Raw genomic sequence first — 23,964 nt, 5'->3', positions numbered from 1 at the left:
CTCGCAGTGAGCCGAGATCGCGCCACTGCACTCCAGCCTGGGTGACAGAGTGAGATTCCATCTCAAAAACAAAAAAAAAAAAAACAAAAAAAAAAAAACAAAAAAAAGGATCAACATCTTAAAGAGTAAGAATAGCACCTGCGAGGCTCCTGCAGCGTGCATATGGGGATTCTTTCATGCATTGGCACAGGAAGCACCGCCATACACAGGTGATCGCCCAATGTCCGCTTGCAATGGAGGGAGCTGGACACGTACAGGTGATTCTCGTGGCGGGCTATGGGGCGGGAGCACAGCGACAAGAGTCCAGGCAGCCAGCAGGGATGGGGAGTACAAAGAAGTGAAAACAGGATAGTGCAGGAAGAACAAAGCACAGCTTTCCAGGCGGCAAAGACAGGGAGAATTGGGCAGGTGACAGGAAGAGGAAGGCATTCCAGGCTGAGGGGACAGCTTGAGTAAAGCCACACAGGTGAGGTGTGAAGAGCAGGAGGTACTGGGGGAAGGGTGGAAGATGAGGCCTAGAAGGAAGAGAGGAGGCAAACCCGGTGCCGTTCCCAAAGTCATTCTTCCTTCATCGCTGTTTCTATTCATTCGACAGGGACTATGCTTAGCCTAGGGACAAAGTGGTGAACCAGGTAGACACAGTTCCTGTCCTTGCAGAGCTCATGAGTTTGCAAATTCTAGACCTTAGTGTGGGCTTGGGGTGGATCCTGTGTGGGCAGATCATCCCAGAGAACTGCTCTGAGGCCCCAAGGGCCCACATGGCATCTATGCCCGGTTCCACTGCAAAGACCCATGCTGTAACCAAAACAGGGCTGGGTGTGCCCCGACTTGCCAGTGAGGGAAGATGAAAAGTCACCATTTTGCCAGATCCAGTGACTCATGCCTGTGATCCCAGCACTTGGCGGGAGGATCACTTGAGGTCAGGAGTTCGAGAACAGCCTGGCCAACATGGTGAAACCCCATCTCTACTAAAAACACAAAAATTAGACGGGCGTGGTGGCAAGCACCTGTAATCCCAGCTACTTGGGAGGCTGAGGCATGAGAATCGCTTGAACCCGGGAGGCGGAGGCGCTGGGGACAGTGCAGACCTGGAGGCGACACTAGAGGCAGGCTCTGGTTGTGTCCCGCCTGGACAAAAGCCTCCGGACCTACCTGTTCCCGTCTGCCTGAGCCCCTCGAGGGCCTTTCCGCCTGGCTGGGGGGCAGTGCCGCCCCCTGGGTACCCTCGGGGCGGCCCCATGCCCTGCGGCCTGGAGGGCGGCCTGTCCCGCGCCCTCACCTCCACCAGCGGGTAGGCGATCTCGTTGTAGATCTGCTCGGTGACGTGGTCCACGTGGTAGGCGCCGTCGAAGGTGAACTGCTTGGGCGGCTCGTCCGCGGCGCCCGGGTTCTGGATGCAGCACTGGCCGCGCGCGCAGTCCACAGTCACCACCGGCTGGCAGCGCAGCTCCCGCTCCCGCTGGTTCATGGGGCGGCAGCGCACGACAACCTTCACCGCTTCGGAAGCCATAGCGCCGCGCCCAGGACCACCGGGACCGGAGCCGACCCCCGCCCCGCCGGGGACCCCCAGCAGCCCGGGCCAAGGGGCGGGGCCAGCGCCAGCCACGGGGGGCGGGGCCTTGCGGCAGGGGCGGGGCCGCGGCGGGGGGCGGGGACCCCTTGGGGGGCGCCCCGAGGGGAGCGGGGAGTCGCAAGACCCGAGCCGGGGCCGCCGCCTCCTCCCGCGCCCGGGCTCGCCCGTTTCTGAGGCCCGGCCCGAGCGGGGACGTGGGGGATCCGCGCTGCAGGCGCCGCCGCAGGACCTCAGCCCGGAGCCTCCCCAGCCGCCCGCCGGCACGCTCACCGCCTCGGCGTTCGCGGTTGCTGGGCAACGCCCGTGGCGTCACAGGAGGGGCCCCGGGAACGCCTGGCCTGGCCCGCCAGCTTCGCCCGAGTAATCCCCGGGCAGCCACGCGCGGCCACTTGCGGGAAGCACCAGTCCTGGCTGGGCTCCTTTCGCATCTGCTGTCTTCTCGAATCCGCACAGCCCCAGTTCAGAGACGTTGCGCAGCTTGCCGAGGCTGCGGTTAAGACTAGGACTCCCGGCCTAGATAGATCCCAGGCCTTAGGCACGGGCCAGGGACCTAACTGAGAACAGCGGCAAGGATCTGTTGCCCCTTATCCACGTCCCCGTACTGGCTCAGGGGAAGGCTGCCCACAACCCACAGCCCCTGGACAGCTTCCTCTCATGCCACCCTTGTTATTTCTAAGACCCGAGATTGTAAAACAAACACTTTAGAAGCCAAGTCTTTTGGGCCGGGCGCGGTGGCTCACGTCTGTAATCCCAGCGCTTTTGGAGGCCAAGGCGGGTGGATCACCTGACATCAGGAGTTCGAGACCAGCCTGGCTAACATGGTGAAACCCCCATCTCTGGTGGTGGGCACCTGTAATCCCAGCTACTCAGGAAGCTAAGGCGGGAGAATCACTTGAACACGGGGGGCAGAGGTTGCAGTTGCAGTGAGTTGAGATTGCACCATTGCACTCCAGCCTGGGCAAAAAGAGCAAAGTTCCATCCAAAAAAAAACAAAACAAAAACAAAACCAAATCTTTTGGATGGAAGGCTGCCTGGCCTATCCCTCCTGGCTCAGCGCAAGTTCCCCAGCCAGAAGAGCACCTCTGTCACACCTCTGGGCTCTTCCTTGCACTGCAACACTGAGTGTCAGCTCCGTGTCAGGCACCGTGACAGATACTGGGGAGACAACCCTCCTGGCCCATGATCTAGCTGGAGAGACAGACACAGGCAACAAAATCCCACAAACAAAATCCCTTAAATGAAAATGTAATTAAAAACTGAATAATCAGTTCCATGCAACGTATTTTTTTTGAGACAGGGTCTTGCCCTATCACCCAGGCTGGAGTGCAATCATAGCTCGCTGCTGCCTCAACCTCACGGTCCCAAGCGATCCGCCTACCTCAGCCTCCCGAGTGGCTAAGTTTTGTTACCCAGGTTGGTCTCCAATTTCTGGGCTCAAACAATCCTCTCACCTCGGCCTCCCAAAGTGCTGGGATTACAGGCACGAACCACTGCGCCCAGCCCATGGAACATATAAAAAAGGAACCTCACTCAGCCCAGGGCATAGGGCAGGCATCTTGAGGTTGACTGGAGCTGAAATATGATGGCTGCGTGGTTAACAAGGTGAAGGGAAGGGAGGAGGTGGAGGATGCCGGTCTGGGCTGTGTGGAGGTCCTGTGGCACATTGCAGAAGCAGAAAGCAAGCCCGGGTTGCCAGTGCAGAAGGACTTGAGTCTTTTTCCTATAGACATATCCACTGAAAGTTACAGCAGAAGAGGAACGTAATTTGATTGAGTCTCCCTGAGCAATTCCTTCTGAGCCCTTGAGGACAGGACCTCTGGTTCACCATTCAGCACCAGCTGAAGGTATGTTTGGCAAAAACGAAATAGGGAAACTGGACAAAAACCTCACCTTTCGAAGGAAAGAAAAGTCTGTAGCAGATCATCTGAAGCAACACATTTTATTTTGTTTCAAATCCATACAGCAAGGAAAGCGGGGCTACCGAGGTGGCGCTGATTGGAACAAAGAGAAAACTGTGGTCTCTGATTAAGACATGGAGTCTGCAAACAAGGGCCAAAAACCTTGCCCTCTTTGTAACATGAGATCAATCAATGCTGGCTGGAGGGATGTTAAAGTGCTTGGTGGAGACTGGTCCCTTCAGTGTGCTAAACATGGCCCTGATAGCTTCTCCACACAGGTAATTCACCAGTAAAACCCATCCCTCACAGAGGAGAGCCTTGGCCCAAGTCTGGACCAATGACCAGGTCTCCTTAACTGCCCATCTCTGGGCTATAATCCTGGGCCCAGGACATCGCTAAACCTCTCTCTCCTTGCCAGGGAAATGTGAGGCTGGGGCCTCCCATAGAGACCAGTGGTTGGTCCAGGAAGGGGATGGCTCCAGCACAGATGGCTGTAAAGCAGAGTCCCAGCTTCCCACTCACACTCAACATAAAGAAGTCCCAAAGGGCAGTTCCTTCTATCTTTTGTGACGGGATAGCTCACTTAACTTGCAAGGAAGTTACAAGGTCCCAAGCCAAGCCCCTGTCCTCGCTGGAGGGTTGGAGGTGGGGAACACGAGGCCTGGGCCTCTGGGAGGCTGGCTTCTCACTCCCCAAGTTTGCCTCCCTTCTTTCTGCTCTGGCGGGGCTGTCCACTTCCTTCCAGGAGTCAGAAATCTGTGACTTTCAAGGCACTGAACAGTTCTGTCCCACTCCCAGATGGGGAGAGGGCAGCCCCCAGGCTCATGACGCGGCTTCTGCTTCAATAAGAGAAGTTCATGCAAAATGAACTTGTTCTGTAACTGAGTTCGGTAGATTCATGTTTGTCAAGTTTGCTTACAAAGAGGGCTAGCTGGGTTTGTCGGTCCCTGGCAGGACCACTGCCTCACACTAGAGTCGCTTCCCTGGGTCTCCCACGGCCCGCTGAGGCCAAGCGCCCCTGGCAGGGCCCACATCAGGTCCACCTTTCGACGGTTCTGCTGTGACTGACCCCATTCCCAGTAGGGCTGGCCTGGTGAGGCAAGGTGGCCCCTGACAGCCACGGTCAGCGCCATGCTAAGGGGAATGTCAGCATCGGACAGCCTCCCTCCCAAGGCAGCCACCAAACCACATGTGGTCGAGTTGGGGAGGGCCCTGGTCACCCCTCTAAGCCTGCAGCTCACTGCTGGCCCCTCCCTATCAAATGGCTAAAGGAGATGAGCTGAGGGTGGGGGTGCCCTGGTGATTCCTAGGGAGAAGGGGTGAGCTGTGCATCCCTTCGGAGAAAGTGGGAGTCACAGCCCTGAGGTTTTGAGTGGAGACAGCATGGAGATTCTTGGCCCTATCTGCTGGTGTGCATCCCTTTCTGCAACAGGAGTCCACCCGTGCGTGAGCGCTGGGCACAGCTCTCTGTCCCTCCTGCCCTCTCTGCACCTTCCCACCCCTCCTTCGCTCTCAGATACATGTGAGAAACAGCCCTGCTCTGTCAGCCCAGATGGGTTCATCCCCAGCCTCCTGCCCACCAGCTCCACAGAGTCATCTCTGCTCCCACAGACACAGTGGCTCACTCCAGGTCTTTGCCCAGAGTGAAAACTCACTCCTGCCTCCCCAAACCCCTCTCATGAGCTTTCTGGAGACTCCCAGTCAGGGCCCCAAGTCCTGGCCTCCTTAGGAGAGGGCCGCGACTCCGCGGTGAAGAAGCTCCTGTCCCAGGAGTAAAGCGGAAGCCCAGAAGTCCCAAAGCATCTGAAGCCACCCAGCGGGTCATCCAAAGCCACCCAATGGGTTACCCAAAACCTGCAACTCCACCTGCCCTCCTGGAATCTCAGCAGCCCACATGTTCTGCGAGAAGCCACTGGCGATACCCAACCTCAGGGCTCCCCTCCCACGGACAGTGAGGTGATGGAAGACTGCTCCAAGGGCAGGGTGACTGGATGGAACTGGCGACCAGAGGCGTGCAGGAAGGGCAGAGACACTGCCGGGGCCCAGGAGCCGGGATGAGGCGGGGCCTGTGGGACCCGGGCCCTACCTCTTAGCCCAGGCCCTGCAGCTCTGCCTCGGACTTGGCATGGCTGAGGGGCCGGAGAGTCCGGGGCGGCCTGCCCGGGGGCCCACAGTCCTGCTCCTCGTAGGTGGGGTTCAGGCGGCCCATGTCGAGGGGACAGAAGAGGCTGCGTTCAGTAACCGCGTGGTTCTCCACCAGAGCCTCCAGGCTGGGGAACTCTGCCGGCAGGTGCTAGGGGAGGAAGGGCCTTCAGCTCCAGTCCCCTTCCCCAGGGCTCACGCCAGGCACCAGCCACCTCCTCCCACAGGAACCTGCCCATTTTAGAGAGCAGGGGACGAAGCCCAGAGACTTCACATGTGCTATCGTGGCAAAGCCAAGCACCATTCCCTCTCTCTCTTCCCAGCCTGGGTAGGACTGAGATGTTTAGCTTGGAAGTAAGGGCACACATGTGAAAAACCCCTCCCATCCCTAGAAACTGGGGGGCAGGACAAGACATCACACTGGAGACTCAGAGGTTGTTGAGCTCAGGCAAGCCCCTGCTCTCTCTGAGTCAGTTTCCTCCTCTGCTAATTTGGGCTAGGGTGTGGGAAAGCCAGGATTCCTGTAGAAATGTTACACGTGACTCCAGCTCAAGACTCTTATTAGAGGTACCCTTCGAAGCCCCCTCCGGACAGAAGGGCCCTCAGTGACCAGGCACCTCCCTTCCCCTCCAAGAGCCTTCAGGTCAGAACAGAGTGGAGCCAGCAGAGGTGGGGCCAAGTGCGCCAGCTGTGGGGCGAGGCCAGCAGGGCCAATGAGGAAAGAGCAGGACAATAGAGGCAGGATGGAATTGGACGAGGAGCGACACCAGGGAGAGCCAATGGGAGACAGGGATGGCGGTGAGGCGCATTCAGGACCTCAGCAGTTAGAAACGGGAGGGCACCAAGGACCAGGGATGGAGCCAATGATGCGGCGGGGCCCAGGCCCCTCTGGCCGCTGCACTCTTACCTCCAGGCAGTAGCGGCCCAGGTGATTCCGGAAGACCTGGTGGGGCACCACGCCGCACTGCGTGTGCACGGACAGACACCACTGGCCGCTGGCACCCGGCTCAGGCCACAGCAGGAAAGCCCCAAGCACGTCTCTCCGCAACAGGGCCAGGGCACAGGGCCTAGGGGCACAGAGGGGAGAGGGTAAAGGCTGGACTGCTCTCCTGGGCAATGGTCATGACAACCCCAGCAGCATCAAGGCAGCCTGTGGATTAAATGCCCTTCAACACACAGTGCATTGCCTGGGCTCGGTGGCTTATGCCTGTAATCCCAGCACTTTGGGAGGCCCAGGCAGGAGGATCCCGTGAGCCCAGGAGTTCAAGGCTGCAGTGAGCCATGAGCACGCTACTGCACTTCAGCCTGGGTGACGGAATGAGACCCTGTCTCTAAAGTGAAATTTAAAAACAAAACAAAACAAAAAACAGCAAAAACCCAACATGGGGCCTGACTCAGAGTCAGGCTCAACAGAAATAAGTTTTTAGAAGCTTAGAAGGTTTCTCCAAGGTCTGTAATTGTTGGCAACGTCAAGACTTTCTCAGGAAAGAGGCTTAAAGAGCTGACGCTTAGGGGCCTCGCCCTGTGCAGGCCAAGTGCTGAGGGCTCTACCCAAATTACCTCATTGGACCCTCTCCACAGCCTTGAGATGAAGCTCCTTTCATTAACCCCATTTTACATTAGAGAAAATGGAGGCCCAGGGTGGTGAAGTCCCAGGCCTGAGGTCATCGAGGTTGGCAGCGCTCTGCCCGTGCACAGGAGTGTGTGCCTCAGGGGCCTGGGAAGCCCGTATTTCTCTGCCCACTCCAAGGGACTGGGCATCGGGCCAGGCCAGGCCTTTCCTACCTGGAGATGCCAGCGAAGGCCCAGATGTTCTCCGTCAGGCTGCCCTCGCTCTCCACCAGGCACGAGTGGCCACCAGGACCCCGGGGCCATGCCTCCCATGCGGTAGGAACTGTGGAGACCATCCAGGAGTCAGAAGGAGAGTGGCCAGGCCCTCCCATTCCCTACGGCTGCAGGCCTCATCACCCATCACCTCTCTGCCCTGCTCAGCAGACACATCCGCACACAGGTCTTCCACCCGCCAGTTTTGGTCCATATGCAGCTGTACGCAGTCCCCTGTGCATAGACCCGGATGCAGGCAAACACACACAATGCACAGGCATCACTTGGAGGTGTGGCCACAGCCTTGCAGGAATGGGCACTCACGCCCACCTCTGGCTGGTCCAGGAGCGCACAGGCACGTGTCCCAGGTACACACAGGGCAGGCATGTTCCCACTACTCACAGGCCTCCCGAGCCGACAGCTGCAGCTGGGTCTCATAGGTGCAGCCGCGGTAGGCCCCCGAGCGGATCACCTTGCTGCGAATGGCCTTCTTGCGCACCAGCGTGGGCGAGCAGTAGGGATTCCCCAGGCGGGCATGGCGGGCGCGGCCTTCCGACTCTGGCAGCTCCTTCTAGGGCACCAAGAGGGGCCCACAGGCAGGCAGACTCAGGTCCAGCCATGTCAGGCCAAGTGAAGCCCCTGCCCCCGACATGCCCCCCAAACCCATACCCAGTTCCCTTGTCCACTGCCCACTCCTTGGCTGGGGTGCTGCGTACCCCACTGCCCACCAGCCCCTCTGCTGGCAGCCGCCGGAAGGAGACCAATGCATGGACGTTCTGAGAGAGTTGATCACAGCCGAAGGGCTCCCGCACCAGGCCCCCAGGGGGGCCCCCAGAGCTGGACAGTGACTTTAGGGGCACCACCCCTGTGGGTCCTGGGCAGGGCTCTGGCAGTGCCCGCTCCTCAGGGTGCTGCAAGAGGTAAGCCAGCTGGAAAGAGCGGCATAGGAGCAGGTGCAGGATCTGGACCTGGGAGGGAGGGAGAGAGGTGGGCTCAGTTGGAGGAGATCTCCGTCTCCCTGGGCCTCAGCCCACTCACCATGGGTGCATGCAGCCCCTTGGCTTAGGAGGCGCTTCCCATTCTTCCTGGGAAAGCTCCTACTTACCCTTCAAAACCTCACCACCATGCAGGCTCCCCTACCAGCTTCCTTTATTTTTTATTTTTTTTTGAGACGGAGTCTCGCTCTGTAGCCCAGGCTGGAGTGCAGTGGCCGGATCTCAGCTCACTACAAGCTCCGCCTCCCGGGTTCACGCCATTCTCCTGCCTCAGCCTCCCGAGTAGCTGGGACTACAGGCATCCGCCACCTCGCCCGGCTAGTTTTTTGTATTTTTTAGTAGAGACGGGGTTTCACCATGTTAACCAGGATGGTCTCGATCTCCTGACCTTGTGATCCGCCCGTCTCGGCCTCCCAAAGTGCTGGGATTACAGGCTTGAGCCACCGCACCCGGCCTCAGCTTCCTTTATTTATTTAACAAACAGTGAGGACCTTCTGTGGTCCAGGTATCACGCATGGAGCAGAGAATGGAAGCATGAGCTCATGCACTCCTGCCCCCAGGCTTACCACCCCAACCCTGCACGCCACATCAGCACCCCCTTCCAGGAAGGGCCAAAAGCCCAGGCCCTGAAGTCAGAACTTGAGTTCCAATCCTGGCTCTGTCACGTAGGAGCGGCTGTGGGACCCTGGGTAGAGCATGGCACCTCTCTGTGCCTCGGTTTCCTCATCCCCACCTCCCTGTGCCCCTTTGAGTCAGTGAAATGGAGCACAGGAAATTCCCAGCACAGGCCCAGTGCTTGTTGGGAGCAGCGCATCCCACCCGCCACACACACCATCCAGACTCAACGTGTCAGACCCGTGAGCATCAGATCAAGGACCATGACTCAGCCACCTGTCACCCTAGTATCCAGCACAGGGCCTGGATAGACAAGATGACAGCAAATGGTTGCTGGCCAGAACCAAACTCAGAGCCTGTCTGCCAAACGCCTCGCTGCTGAGGCTCTGTTGTTCACAGTCAGGCTGGCTTTGACTTTCTGATCCACCTGCCCACCCCGACTGCTCTGGGCCAAGCACTGTCTCAAGACCTGGACCCAGACTCTGCTCTCAAAGAACTCAAGTGCCTGTAATTAGGGCAGACGATGGTAGCGTGCAGTTCATGTCGCAGGACCCCAGAGAGAGGGGCCCTCCAGAGGAGTCAAGGCAGGGTTCAGACATGTGGGCTGAGCCCTGAAGAGTGAGTGGAATGTGCCAGGATGAGAAGGGGAGGGGGGTGCCAGACAGAATGGCATGAGCGAAGCCCTAGTGGTGTGACTCTCCATTCTCCAAGCGTGTGGCCAGGTTCCTGCCCCTGGGCCCTAGGGAATGCTGAGGCCACTGACTTGCTTTGTGGTGTCCTCAGTGGGAAGAGCCACGGAAAGAGGTGAGGTGTGCATGCCTGGAGGGGGATCAGGCTGCCCTGACAAAGCCCTCAAGGAACCCGCCCTGATGCCCGGCACACAGTCCCTCCGGCCTCCATGGTGGTCCCCTGCCTCGAGCCCCAGATACCTCTCCTGGCTGGCTGCCCACAAAGAGGTGGCAGAAGAGTTTGCTGGCTGGGCTCCGTGGGTTTCGAGCCACAAAGGCAAACTGGCAGTCGGCAGGGCACCAGGTGGAGTAGAGGATGCGCCTCAGGGCATGCGCCATCAGAAGCACCTGGCAAGGCAGCAGCATGAGGCCCCCATCAGACCCACCAGGCAGCCCCACCCCTGCTCGCCAGCCTGCAGGGGTGAAGAAACCCTCTTTCCTTCCATCCCGCCCAGTCTCAAGCCCTCATCCTTCACATGGGCCCTGGGGCTCAAGATCGCCACCCCCATGTGATGCTCGGCCTGCCGGGGGCCCAGAGAACGGGAGTGACGGCAGGCACTGGGGTGACACGCCTGGCCCCTGGAGGCAGGTGACTGGGGTGTGAATCCTGGCTCTGCCACTCATTTGTGTGACTCGGGCAGGCGAGGGCAGTCCTCTGAGCGCCTGTGGTGACGCGTCAGGTAGGGAGATACCAGCACCTCTCAACGGGGCTGTTGCTGGGGGTCAGTGGGACCTCATGTGAGTGGCACAGGACCTGACCCCAGGGCCCCGCAATGCCCAGCTCTGGAGACACCAGGTGTGCCTCAGTGGTAGGTGACTGATGCCCGCAGCTGTGAGGTGCAGTCTGGCGCGCAGTTAGTGCCCGCCCCATGCTGGCTCAGCAGGAGGACGAGCCGGCAGCAAGGCAGGGAGGAGCAGTGGCCAGGAGCAGCCCTACCGCACCTGGGTGAAGCTGCCCATGGCCCACCAGCCAGGGCGGGGCAGGGAAGCTGCGAAAGCCTCAGTGGGCTGGATGTTCCTGATGCTCAGGCGGGGAGGGGGCCCTGGAGGGATTCTGGAGGCCCAGGGGTGGGAAGCTGTTGCCCGAGCCAGCCCTGGGAGGAGGCCCTTGGTGCAAGTCCACAGGGCCAGAGCAGGTAGGCTGGTGCGCCAGGGGGACCCCAGGGGAAGCAAGGGGGCCGAGCTGAGGCCAGGACCTAGGTGGAGAGCGCATCCTGAGGCTGGAGACACCTGTACCCATCCAGTCCTCACCTGCACCCACAGGGGTTCCTACCTCACCCTCCCCGCTGTAGATCTTGAGACCCTGAAGGTTGAATTTCAGGATGACGGCTCGGCGTCGGGGACAGTCCTGGGTGGAAAATAGTAGTGGGGCCAGGCATCACCTCCCAGACCCTGCCTTGGCCTGCCCAGCCTCAGTACCATCCACCAAAGGCTGGTTAGCCCACTCCACCACCCCTGGCACGGGGTGGGGCCCTGGCTGGTGGAACCCCCTGGCGCTGGGGAAGTGTGGATGGCTCCTGGCAGACGACCCCTAGCTACGGCCACCGTTGGCCAGGCTATGACTGTCACCCACATCTCCATCTGTGGCTTCCAGCTGTGGGGCCCAGGTCGCAGTAGCCCAGGGCATAAGGGATGGGGCCTCTGGGGCCTGGGTGTGTGTCCTGACCAGCCCACCACAAACACTGCCTGTGTCCCGCCCTCTCTAACTGTGGGGAGGGTGGATCTGGTCTCAGGGGTTATCTGGTCTTCAAGGCTGTGACTTTCACTAGGGAAGTGCCCTCCCAGGCCACCCACCTTCAGCGCCCACAGCTGCTGCTGCACCAGCCACACGCTCTCCTGGGTGTCCAGGTCGTCCACAGGGAAGGAGCCCACGTACTGCTCGGTGGTGGGGCGAAGGGAGTAAGTCAGGGAGTCAGGTCCGTGGCTCCTAACCCCATCCTCCAAATTCCCCCCAAACACACATCTGCTCTGCCAGGCAGGCTGTGGACAGACAGAGCTCGATTCTCGGAGCCCAGGCTCTGCTGCTTTCCTGGCAGGTGACCTTGGTCAGGTCACTGAAGCTCTCCGAAGTCCCAGTCCCTCATCAGGACACACACACACTCCCCAGCCCAAGTCAGGGAAGAGAGAGGTAGAAGTAGGTCCTAGACCCATAGCACTTCCCAACCACCAGCACCTGCTACCTGAGGGCCACCCAACAGAGCACACCTGGACAGGGCGTCCCCACCCACCTGGGCAAACTTGGTGATGCACCTGGGCCGGTGAGGGGCCAGCCCACAGTCAGAGGCCCTGCGGCCCCCAGCCCCCGCCTTCTGCATGGCCCCCGGGGTGCCTGGCTTCCAGCTCCACAGGAGGGGAGGCTGCAAAGGGCAGAGGGGGAAGGGCTGCTTTCGAGGCAGGCAAGCCACAGAGTGCCCCCCACAGGCCATTCATTCACTGGCTTCCTAAGCAGCTGCTATGTGTGCAGCAATGCTGGGCAATGCCCTGGGCACTGGGGAGCCAGCCCCGAAGAAAATGATGACATCTCTGACTGCCCTCAAGGAGCGTACATTGTTGCTGGGGGGAAAGACATTGAACTAAATAGTAAGGTAGATCACACGTGAGATGCGGATGGAGCGAGGAGGAGAATGGGAAACGTCAGCTTAGAGGCTAGGCTGATTGTTGCTGGGAAGCCCTCACTGAGGAGGGGAGGTTTGGGTCAAGATCTGAAGGGTGTGGCGGTACATGCCCAGGGTCACTCACTCATTCACTCAGCAAGCTCTGAGGATTGTGGTGCTCTGGGCTGGGGCCTCCCCCAGGGGGTGGAAGTCAAGGGATAGACCTGTAACCAGCTTTCACAAAGTGCCCGAGGGAAGGGAGGGCCACCTGAGAGGGCGCCATCAAAGAGAAAGGCAGTGACAGCAGCAGAAACAGAGACTGCAAAGACACAAAGGCAGGCAGGCAGCGGGGGCCCGCAGGCCGACCTCAGCAAGACCAGAACAGCAGGTTGGATCCAGTTTGGGATCAGCCTTAGATGCTAGGCTCAGGAATTCAGACCCCACCCTGTGGGCAGTGGGAGCTATAGCAGGTTCTAGGGCAGGAGCTCTGTAGTTCATGAAGGTGGCTGGCTATAAGCTGGATGGCCAGAGCTGATGAGGCCAGGGACCTGCTGCAGGTGACCATGCCTCACTCAGCCCAAACGGACCCCAGCCCCTTCCTTAACCCCCCAGTCCCTTGCAGATCACGAAAACCAGAACTCAGCCAGACACTGCACTGACGCAGACAGGATGTGGGGAAGGAGGACAACTGCCCTGGGGGCTGAGGACCACCCCCTCCAACTGCTCAGCCCAGCCAGGCTCTGGTCTTTCCTGGGACCCCTCTCCCACATCCAGTCGTGGAAGAGGAGTGGACCCCCCTTAGGCGATTGTCCTCAAGGGCAGGGAGCACACTATTTCCCATGGGAGCCCAGGACACAGCTGGTGTTCAATTAATGTGGAATTAACACATCATAGCCCCATGGTTCCAAGAAAGAACGGCTGAATGCCTCTGGCGAGGTCCCCCAGGACTCAGCTCCCTCAGTCTCTGCTGGGACCAATGGGAAAGCCACCTCTGTGTCCCATCCTGGCTGGCTTCTCTCACCAGCCTGCTTGTCATCACTGACTTGGGATCAGAGTCCTGGGTCCAAATCCTGTGTGACTTTGGGCCAGCTGCCTCAACCCTCTGAGCATCCCCTTCCTCATTTGCAAACCTGGGATCATGTGAGAAGTAGATGGGGACAAGAATGGAGGAGCAGGCGCCCAGCCCGACATCAGCCAGGCTTGGATCCAAAGCTCAACAAAGCCTGCTGCTCAGGAGGGAGCTTGGGAGGACAGTGGGGTCTGACCACTTCCGCTTCCCTCCTTGTCCTTGGCCACCCCGACAGGCGCCCACCCAGGGTGGGAGGGCCAGGCTGGGGAGTCCTGCCTGGGGGCTCGGATTCCCGCCACAGAGAGCAGGTATCCAACAGAGCCCTGGGCAGCAAGGATGGGTCTGGGGTGTGCTCTAGCTCAAGGAGGAGGGCTGGGGTGCTTTGGAACTGACTCTGTTAGCACCAAGAGCCCAGGAAGGGACCCTGTTTCTGCCCGCCCATGACCTTTAACCCCAGGCTCAGGCCAGGGTGGAGGTGCCTGCACCGATCCACTTTCAGTGAGCAGCCAGGAGCCAGAAAAAAATGCTGCACCTGTACTGTCCCCTTGAGTCTTCCTGGCGCCCCCTCCTATCCTGGCTGCCCTCCTGCTTTTCTGGGCTATTGTACCCTGATCATTTTCATGTCATACCTTTCATGTTTAAATAAAGCAAAGTTAGATGTGCAACCCGCACTAAAGCCATGTGACATCATTTCCAGGTAAGGAGGTGGCAGGGCGGGGGGGCTTCCAGTGAAGCCACCTTTCAACTTCATAGTCACATCCTGGGGCCAGGATAGGCTAGGATGGCAGGCAGTGGGGAGGGAGGAGGCAAAGACAACGAAACGCAAAACGCGGAGAAAAGGAGAGGGAAGGTACAGAGGATTAGGGGGTGGCCGGGGACAGAGGCAGGAACAGAGAAGGGCGAGAAAGACAAAGCAAAGGAGAGAAAGGAGAGCTGTGGGGAGGAGAGGGAAGGGTACGTTTCCCATCCTGTCCTGGCGGACCCAGCCCCTCAGGCACCAAGCGTGAGATGGGGAGGAGCCGCGTGGGCATCTCACACTCACACGCGCACACAGTTGTGTCCAGGGCTGCTGTAGCCCCTCCCTCCACACCCAAAGCTGCAGCTTTCCGCGTCCCCAGTGTCCCGGCTGTGGGGATGCGGAGGCCAACCACTGGCCCTCTTAGGGGCCCCACCCCACCCACCATCACCTGATCCTTTCCCCATCTCCCTGGTCCTTAGCCTCCGTGGAAACTGGAAGTTCCTCCCTCCTTCCTAAGCCTGAGGAGCACAGTGCGTTCAGCCCAGGCGTGGAGTTGGGGCGGGGGGCTCCCGGGGGACCAGGGAGGGCACGGGACTCACTCTAAGCCTGGAAACAGACCTTACCCATTCCAGGCACAAAACACCCACTTGTCTCTCTGGGGGCAGATCTGCTTTTCCCAGGCTTTCCACTGCAGTCTGGCTGGGCCGGCACCTTCCGAAGGGGACACACTTGGAATGAGGCTGGGGCTGTCCTCAGGTTTTCCAGGTGGCCCTGCTCAGAGGCAGGAGACTGGATGGGCTGACCTGCCTCGTGGGCCAGGCGCAGAAGCCCTCTGGGGCACTGCACCATAGCTGAGTTGGGGAGACCACCAGCCTGCAGACCCTGGGTCAGCAAAGGGTGGCTCAGAGGAGTGAAGTCACTTGGCCATGGTCACACAGCTTAAGTGGGAGAGCAGGGAAGCAAATCCATGTCTCGTGCTGTTTCCTGAGGCCATGGCGGTGCCTTTCTGCTCGGACTCCCCTCCCACAGATAAGCAGGGTGTCCACTGCTGGAGTTTGGTGGGGGTCCCCGCCAGTCCAGGAGGAGGCGAGGCAAGGAAGCCGCCGGCTAGGGAACTAGGTGCTGCCTTCTGGCCGGAGGGTCTACTCCCACTGCCCCAACAAGCGTCCACCTGTCCTGGGCCACAGGGTCGGGAAACCCAAGGCCACCCAGCCAGGGGTCAAGAACCTGGATTGTGGGGTCTAACGTGGTTGGCTGGCGTGACCTTGGGCAAGTCACTTAAGCTCTCAGCCTCCAGGTCCTCAGCTGTAGGGTGGGAATCCCCCAGCACTACCTGTTGGGGTGCTCGTAGCTCTGGTCCTTCTTGGAATGTTTCCGAGGCTGACTGTGTGTCAGGCCCCGCCGCCAGTGGACGAAGGTCCCCGCCCTCTAGGGGCACCCAGCAGGGGGTGGTGGAGACGGCATGGGGCTAAAGTAATGAGAAGAGAACAGCGGGGTGAGGAGAAGGCGAGGTGCGTGCGTGTGCTGGGGGTGCTGCTTCACGGCCTCTCGAAACAGGCGACACGGGAGCGGGAAGTGCTGTTCCAGGGGTGGGTGCGCCGAGGCCCCTGGGGGGCGGGCGCGGGGGTGCGAAGCGCTCCAGAGTGGGCCGCCGGTCCCGCTGCGCTACCTCGCTCGGGGCGCTGCGGGGGACGGCCAGGGGCCCCGGCAGAGTCCCCGGACCCAGGAGCGGGCTGGGCTCTGCTCCAGGGCACGGAGGAGGCTTACGGTGGCAGGGAGGGCAGAAGACGACCGAGCGAGTGACGGGCGCCCCTCACTCCCGAGACCCTCCCGCGCCCGCGTCCGCGTACCAAGCCCCCCGCCCCGGCCCGGCTCCCGGCACTCACTCACCACCTCTCGAGTCAGGTCCCCGCCGCTCCGGCCCGCGACCCCCGCGTCTTCCGCCGCCGCCGCCCGGCGCTCGGGTGCCCGCCCTCCGCCGCCCCCGCCCCCGCCCCCGCCCCCGCCCCCGCCCCCGCGCCCGTCCCCGCGCCCGTCCCCGCGCCCGTCCCCGCGCCCGTCCCCGCGCCCGTCCCCGCGCCCCCACACGTGGCCGCGGGAACCGACCCCCAGATCACCTGGCGGCGGCGAGCCGCCTCACTCACCAATCGGCGCCCTCGGAGCCGCTCCTCTCCGCCGCGCCGCCCAATCAGCGGCCGCGAGGGGCCCTGGCACCGCCCACGCCCGGCGCTGCGCCTGAAAGGGCGGTAGAGGCTGGCCCCGAGCTCCGAAGGCACCTCCTCCCGGGCTGGGGGCGCTGAATCCCCCACGCTTCACTCACGGGTCCCTCCTCCTGGAGAGCCTTTGCCCCTCCCCTCCTGGCTGGCTCCTCCGCGTCTTCCGAGCTGCGGCTACCGCACCGCCTCCTCCGGGAAGCCTTCCATGACCACCACTCACGCTTCACTCTCTGCAGAGCCCTTGTGACTCCCTTGCTCGCCTGTCATCCCTCTCCTCTTACTCGAGGACAAGTGACACTGGACCGGAGTGTCTCCGTCCCCATTGTGTAGGACCGAGCCCGGCTTGGTGGAGGCGCTCAGGGAGGGGTGGTTCGGGCCCGGCCTTTGTGAGTGGAGGGTCGTTGCGCATCCTCCCCCTCCTCACTTTCTTCCCGCCCGGACGTTCTCAGCAGGGAACTGACCGATCCTGCCTAGCCCGGGGCCCAGCACCGAGAAGTCTGGGAAGGAACGTTGCTCACCGCACACGGGCCATGGCCCCGTCCTTCGGGCCCTTTAGGTGGGGAATGGGGCGAGCAGCTGCAGCCACGGCACTGGGACCGGGAGCGCTAACGTCCCAGGAGACCGGGCGACGAGCCAAGGCTGCTGTGTATCAAACGTGACATCTGCAGAAACCCCCCCAGAACCTGCCCATGCACCACACCACAGAGAAATCAGGACACAGGGGCTCAGGGCCAGTGGGGGCACAAAGACTGCAGCCCGGGAGCGGGGCACCCTGACAGGAGGGAACAGCGCAGAGGGCCTGAGGGTCCCTGGAGTTCCAGAGGAGGCGGGTTTGCGCCAAGAGGCCATGCTGGCCATTCCTCCTCAGGGGATCTGGGAACCCAGAGGCAGCAATGAGGCGTGGCCCCAAATCTGGGCGCTTCCTCTTACGAACGTGAGGCCTTGGGCAAACGCCTTTATCACTTTCATCTGTGAGCTCCTCGGATGGAAAGGAGCGTTACTAACGCCTGACTCACAGCCACGTGAGCATTCAAACGAGCAAAGTGCGTAGCACAGTGCCTGATCCACAGGAAGTGAGGCACCCAGTAAATATTAGCTGACATTAGACTTTACTTTTATTCTTGATTTTCTTTTGTATGTGACAGTACAGCAAGGTGAAGTTTAAGGCAGGGTCTGACTCTCTCGCGCAGGCTGGAGTGCAGTGGCGCGATCACGATCACTGCTCACTCCTCCATCTCTCAGGTTCAAGCGATCCTCCTGCCTCAGCCACCGAGCAGCCAGCAGCTGGGACTACGGGTGCATGCCACCACGCCCAGCTAATGTTTTTGTTTGTTTTTTAGTAGAGAAGAGGTCTCACTATATTGCCCAGGGCTGAAGCAAGGGTTCTCTGACTTCTAAATGTCAAGTGCTCTGGGCAACACTTCACCACAGCCATCTGCCAGCCTCGAGTCCAGTGACAAGAGGGACCAAGATGGTTTACAAGTCGCTCCTATTCTCTGCAAATCCAGCTTATTAAACTCGGAGTTCACAAAGAATAAAGGGTTAATTCCTAGCTTTCTTGAGTGGGGCAGGAGGGAGAAAAACGCATAAATTTTAAATAGAGGACTGGACAATTACTAGCTCCCCAGTCCCCGTTTTGAGAATATTCAGAGAGAGCAACAGGAGGCACAGCTCCGTTAAATACTAACTCTAACAAGTTTTCTGATGCATACAATTCATTCTGATACATGCAATTTAAAAAATAGTGGCAGGAATTTGTTTCAGGTCAAAATGACAAAAGTTTAAATTCAGATGATGAAATAGTCAAAACCAGAGGGAGAATCCCGCTTTCTAAATCTTTCTCAGAAGGAAACAGAGGGTCAATATTTGAGTGGCAGGCACTGTGCTAGATCCCAGGAACACAGAGATTTACAATAAAACATACAAAGTGCTACAAAAACCAGATCTAGAGGCCGGGTGCGGTGGCTCACACCTGTAATCTCAGCATTTGGGAGGCCAAGGCACGTAGATCACCTGAGGTCAGGAGTTGGAGACTAGCCTGGCCAACAAGGTGAAACCCCATCTCTACTAAAAATACAAAAATTAGCTGGGCATGGTGGTGTGCGCCTGTAATCCCAGCTACTTGAGAGGCTGAGGCAGGAGAATTGCTTAAACCCAGGAGGTGGAGGTTGCAGTGAGCTGGGATCATGTCACTGCACTCCAGCCTGGGCAACAAGAGCAAGACTCCGTCTCAGGAAAAAAAAAAAAAAGAAAAGAAAAGAAAAAGAAAATCTAGAAAGATAAGTATGTTCAAAGTCTGCGACATTGACTACTGACTTCTACTAACAAGAAGGGCCTTCTTTTTGTTGGTCTTCAGTCCGACTCAGAAATACAAGGTTTCAAAACCAAATGCATTTATATATTTGAAGTTTTCTATTTTTACTTAAAAAAATTTTTTTTTGGCTGGGCGCGGTGTCTCACGCCTGTAATCCCAGCACTTTGGGAGGCTGAGGCAGGTGGATCACGAAGTCAGGAGATCGAGACCATCCTGGCTAACACGGTGAAACCCTGTCTCTACTAAAAAATACAAAAAAATTAGCTGGGCGTGGTGGCAGGCGCCTGTAGTCCCAGCTACTCAGGAGGTTGAGGCAGGAGAATGGCTTGAAACCCGGGAGGCAGAGCTTGCAGTGAGCCGAGATCGCGCCACTGCACTCCATGGAGCCTGGGAAACAGAGTGAGACTTTTGAGATGGAGTCTCGCTGTGTCACCCAGGCTGGAGTACTAGGGTGCAATCTCTGCTCATTGCAACCTCCGCCTCCCAGGTTGAAGCAATTCTCCTGCCTCTGCCTCCCAAGTAGCCTATTACATGTGCACACCACCACGCCTGGCTAATTTTCACATTTTTGGTAGAGACGGCCCAGGCTGGTCTTGAACTCCTGACCTCAAGTGACCCACCTGCCTCAGCCTCCCAAAGGGCTGGGATTATAGGCATGAGCCACCGTGCCCGGCCTTCGTTTTAATTTATGCATAGAAATAATGTAACTGCTTATCTGAGTTATTTCCCCAGGTTACCAAATTCAGTTGGTCCTAAAAGCAATTCTCCTGCCTCTCCTAAAAGCGCAGAAACACCAAACTTGTACCACAGATGCAGCCTCGCTAAAGGTACATTTGATGTACAAACTGAAAGGTTTACATGAAATGTAACAAACTTCAGTGGGTGTCAGCCATTTCCTGGGTTCCGCTCAGGATTGCAGCATAAAACGGCCATCACTGCGTCATCTGCCAAATGTCTGTGATCTCACATTCATGACAACACAAGCTCTTGGGAGCCACCAGGTGTAAAACTTCAACCACTGGATTAATGACTCACGTGTCCAGGAAGCCCAAAGGACCCGTATTAAGCAGGGAAGGACGACAAAAAGGCAAGCTGGGGTGGGGGTGGGAGTCATGACTGCTGAACATGTTGGTGCACATGCCATGTCATGGTATTTCCTGATGCGTCAATGACAATGACTAAACCACACATGTGTGAGCTTGCTATCAATCTTCCCTTCTCTAAAATCCCAGAATCTAGTGCTGGAGTGGGCAGCTGATGAATGTGTGGGAAGTAACACCACATCACTGAGAAGCTGTTCTCCAACAACAGGACTGAAAACCAGAGCCAAGATGGTGAACTCCCAACAGGCTTAGCACAGTAACAGGTCATCCACATCCACTTTGAACAGTGCACACTCCATCTCAAGTCTCCAACACCTTCACATTGGCCGGGCGCGGTGGCTCAAGCCTGTAATCCCAGCACTTTGGGAGGCCGAGACGGGCGGATCACGAGGTCAGGAGATCGAGACCATCCTGGCTAACACAATGAAACCCCGTCTCCACTAAAAATACAAAAAAATTAGCCGGGCGTGGTGGCGGCGCCTGTAGTCCCAGCTACTCGGGAGGCTGAGGCAGGAGAATGGCGGGAACCCGGGAGGCGGAGCTTGCAGTGAGCCGAGATCGCGCCACTGCACTCCAGCCTGGGCGACAGAGCGAGACTCCGCCTCAAAAAAAACAAAACAAAACAAAACAAACAAACAAACAAAAAAACACCTTCACATGTTGAGTTACTTTCACCTTTGAACACTATCATTCTGTTCTCTCAGATGTGTCCTGGCGGCCGTCCCTGCAATTTACCAACACTGTCCCCCAAAAATAAGCGACCTAGAACAGTGATTTTAAAAAATATTCCGGCCAGGTGCTGTGGCTCACACCTGTAATCCCAGCAGTTTGGGAGGCCGAAGCGGGCAGATCACCTGAGGTCGGGAGTTCCAAGATCAGCCTGACCAACATGGAGAAACCCTGTCTCTACTAAAAATACAAAATTCGCCGGGCGTGGTGGCGCGTGCCTGTAATCTCAGCTACTCAGGAGGCTGAGGCAGAAGAATCACTTGAACCCAGGAGGTGGAGATTGCAGTGAGCCGAGATCACGCCATTGCACTCCAGAGTGGGCAACAAGAGTGAAACTCCGTCTCAAAAAAAAAAAAAAAAAAAAAAAAAATTCCGAGCCAGGCACAGTGGCTCATACTTGTTGTAATCTCAATGTTTTGGGAGGCTGAGATGGCAGGATCACCTGGGGCCAGGAGTTCCAAACCAGCCTGGGCAACAGAGCAAGATTCTACCAAAATAATAAAAAATAAAAGTTAAAAATTAGCTGGGTGTGGTGACACACACTTATAGTCCCAGCTATTTGGAAGGCAGAGGTGGAAGGATCGCTTGAGCCCAGGAGTTTGAGGCTGCAGTGAGCTATGATCATGCCACTGCACACCAGCCTGGGTGGCAGAGCACGATCCCGTTTCCAAAAATTAAAAAAAAAAAAAAAAAAAAGAAATTCGGAGACAATGTCATGAACTGTCCTCCCTAAATTCTTATGTTGAAGTCCTAATCTCCAGTACCTCAGAGTCATATTGGGAGATGGGGTCTTTAAGGGGATAAATTAAGAGTTCATTAGTGTGGGTCCTAATCCGGTAACACTGATGTCCTTATAGGAAGAGGAAATTTGGACACAGACAAGTACAGAGGTGAGGTGACATAAATACACAGGGAAAAGACAGCCATTTATAAGCCAAGGAGAAAGGCCTAGAACAGATCCTTCCCTCAGGGGCCTCAGGAGAAACCAACCTTGCTGACTCCTTGATGTTGGACCTCTAGCCTTCAGAACTGGAGAAAATATTAATACATTTTTGTTTAAACCTGTCTGTGGTACTTTGTTATGGTCCCCCCTAGAAAACTAATACAGTGATTAAAATAAGATTACTGGCCAGGCATGGTGGCACATGCCTACCCCAGCTACTTGGGAGGCTGAGGCAGGAGAATCGCTTGAGCCAGGAGTTTGAGTCTAGCCTAGGTAACACAGTGAGACCCCCATCTCTAAGAAACATAAGGCTCCTTATCCATCAGGAAATGGGCCACAACACAGTATTGCTTGGCTCTTCTTCCCTGTATATTCTTCTGGTTGGCAGAAAGTGTGGAGGTTATACAGAGAAATGTCAGAGCTGGAGGGGCTGCAACAAATTGATTTGAGTTCAACTCACTTTTCCAGAGAATCAGAAGGTTAAGTGACTTGCCCAAGGTAGCACTGCTAGTCCTGGTTCCAAAGTGGACATAGACTACAGGTAGCTGTACACTCTCGGAGGGTCCCAGGCACTGCTTCTCGTGTTTTCCAAGGAGAGTGAGTGAACGTACATGTCTTGGGGATCAGACAGCAGAGCCTACCTGAAGCACTCCTGCTGCTTTGTTTCTGGGAAATCTCGTTTCATCTTACCAACTCTTGTGGGCTCCATACTACCTTCCATTTGTGTCAATATTACCATGAAGCAGTATACCCTGCAGTATCTTTGAATAAAACTGATGCCCCAGAAAGAGGCACCATATTTCTTTTGTTCCTACGCTTATCCCATTTGAGAGGCAGAGAAACGAGGAATGGTTTCTAGTACCTTCCCAACTGAAAAGCACAGGTCTGGAAAAAGATGGCTCCTTCCCAGAAATGCTTTTTACAAAGTTTGTTACCACAGACAAAACAGGAGGTCTTGAAATGCATTCCAGAAAGTAAGGTAAGGCAGGTATTAACCAGTATTAAAATAATGCCTATGCTGAAAGACTTAAGCTGGTATTCTTTAATGGAGATTTTAAGAAATAAAGATTGCACATCAAGTAGTTTCAGTTTTCTCTGCAGCTCTGTTCTTCATCTACACGGACAAGTGAGCCAAATGAGGCACCAGGTTTGACCCCGGTGGCAGCTAGGCATCTGGTGGCCACAGCTCAGAAGGAACTCACATCTCTTGCTCACCTGGCTTCTCTTCCCTGCTCCCTGGCTTTTGAAACTCGAGGCTGTATATACTTCATTCTTGTTCATCTTTTACCAAGTAAGCTTCTAACAGTTTAATAATCTGATTTAAAAATCTGCGAATCAAAAAAAAATACGCTAACCAATGCCCATTAATTTTATGGCATGACCCTCTCGTTCTTGCTGTCAAGAGTTTGCTGCTTGAACTATCAGTGTACAAAACCACTAAAGGAGGCACCGAAGGAGGATGAGTGGTCAAGCCTGGCTTCAATCTAACTCCTTCACTTATTACATCCTGAATTTGGGGGAAATCAACTAAATTTATTTGCTTCTGAAAATTGAGGATAATTTCATATATCTTTGAAAATATATCTGTGAGAATTTGAGATAATGTGATTTAAAGCATCTAGCAATAAGAAACTACAATGTAGTTTAAACAAAACAGAACTTTTGTGAAATTGGATGTTTTGGCTCTCATTTTTTAAAAGTCTTTCCTAAGATACTAAATGCATTACTAACTGTAGTGTAGTGAACATAGTTCAGTATCTCTTTGGAATTGAAGACTCTCACATTGCTTCTAGGTATTACTCTAAAAAAACAAGGATTGTGAACGTGAAGCCCATCAATTTAAAGATGAGGAAATCAAGGCTCAGGGAGATTAAGTGGTGGCCAGGGTCATACATCTGGTAAGTGACACAGTCTTCAAGGACCACTGTGCAGGACCACAGCCATAGATGTTAGGACACTGGACTGAACGGCATACTCTGACCGGGAGTCAATCTCAATTTGCAACAGAAGAACATTTATTATTCTATAGACTATATCAGCAAGTTTGAGTTACACAAACAGGTAACAAGGAATTTAGGTCTGACAGAATAAATTCATCAGAGCAAAAGTTCTCAAAACAGTAGAATGGATGAGCAGGATGTGAAACTCTGGGAATTAGGAAAAAGAGTATTTATTTGTTGGTATTAGACAAAGCACACAAAGATAGGAGAGACTGAATGACTAAGGTTTCTTTCAGAATCATAAATAAAAGAGCAAGGATTTCTAACATTCCAGGTCATGATTACTAAGCAGATCCCATGTCCAAAAAATTCAGTTTTCTGAGAAAATCCCCATTCTGGAATTTTTCTTACTTCCTGGAACATAAGTTCACAGTTTATAAAAGCAAGCTGCTCATTTAGCAACATAAAGTTCTGATAGAAGCTGTGGCTCCTGGTGGGGAAAAGCTCTCACGAGTATCAGCGTCCTGCAAACTGGACGAATT

The 23,964-nt window shown here is 56.5% G+C and overlaps 2 protein-coding genes and 1 long non-coding RNA gene across 14 annotated transcripts in view; 1 reads left to right on the top strand and 2 right to left on the bottom strand.

Annotated features, from left to right (window-relative positions):
- LOC105483084 (kinesin family member 17) overlaps nt 1-1,810 on the bottom strand; it is a 54,696-nt gene extending 52,886 nt beyond the window's left edge. For 2 of the 4 annotated variants that reach the window (XM_011743710.2, XM_011743711.2), the window contains exon 1: nt 1,280-1,810. In XM_011743710.2, coding sequence (XP_011742012.2) covers nt 1,280-1,510 — 231 coding nt within the window. In that variant the 5' untranslated portion in view covers nt 1,511-1,810. The remainder of the gene's footprint in view (nt 1-1,279) is intronic. The other 2 variants (XM_011743712.2, XM_011743713.2) reach the window with 1 other exon arrangement.
- A 1,686-nt stretch (nt 1,811-3,496) lies between these two features.
- LOC105483082 (SH2 domain containing 5) lies at nt 3,497-16,338 on the bottom strand. 9 transcript variants are annotated; one of them, XM_071099110.1, is made up of 12 exons: nt 16,068-16,142; nt 15,511-15,645; nt 14,801-14,888; nt 12,004-12,132; nt 11,570-11,650; nt 11,049-11,123; nt 9,977-10,123; nt 8,154-8,405; nt 7,840-8,008; nt 7,399-7,507; nt 6,521-6,680; nt 3,497-5,764 (listed from the first exon to the last, which is right to left on the bottom strand). In XM_071099110.1, the coding sequence occupies exons 4-12, from the start codon at nt 12,088-12,090 to the stop codon at nt 5,561-5,563; spliced, it is 1,284 nt and encodes a 427-aa protein (XP_070955211.1). In that variant the 5' UTR covers nt 12,091-12,132; nt 14,801-14,888; nt 15,511-15,645; nt 16,068-16,142; the 3' UTR covers nt 3,497-5,560. The 9 variants fall into 9 exon arrangements, with proteins under 9 accessions (XP_070955211.1, XP_024648970.1, XP_070955213.1 ...); XM_024793202.2 differs by having other exon boundaries at nt 14,825-14,888; XM_071099112.1 differs by lacking the exons at nt 14,801-14,888; nt 16,068-16,142 and adding an exon at nt 16,322-16,338.
- A 139-nt stretch (nt 16,339-16,477) lies between these two features.
- Nucleotides 16,478-23,382, top strand: LOC139363931 (uncharacterized). The gene is made up of 4 exons (XR_011625175.1): nt 16,478-16,719; nt 16,843-16,949; nt 22,584-22,773; nt 23,276-23,382. It is a non-coding gene; the product is annotated as an uncharacterized lncRNA (long non-coding RNA).
- The last annotated feature ends 582 nt before the right edge of the window (nt 23,383-23,964 follow it).

This window comes from Macaca nemestrina, chromosome 1 (genome assembly GCF_043159975.1).
Source record: "Macaca nemestrina isolate mMacNem1 chromosome 1, mMacNem.hap1, whole genome shotgun sequence".
Lineage (NCBI taxonomy): Eukaryota > Metazoa > Chordata > Mammalia > Primates > Cercopithecidae > Macaca > Macaca nemestrina.
The sequence above is the reverse complement of the archived record's forward strand: the minus strand, read 5'-3'. Positions and strand labels throughout refer to the sequence as shown.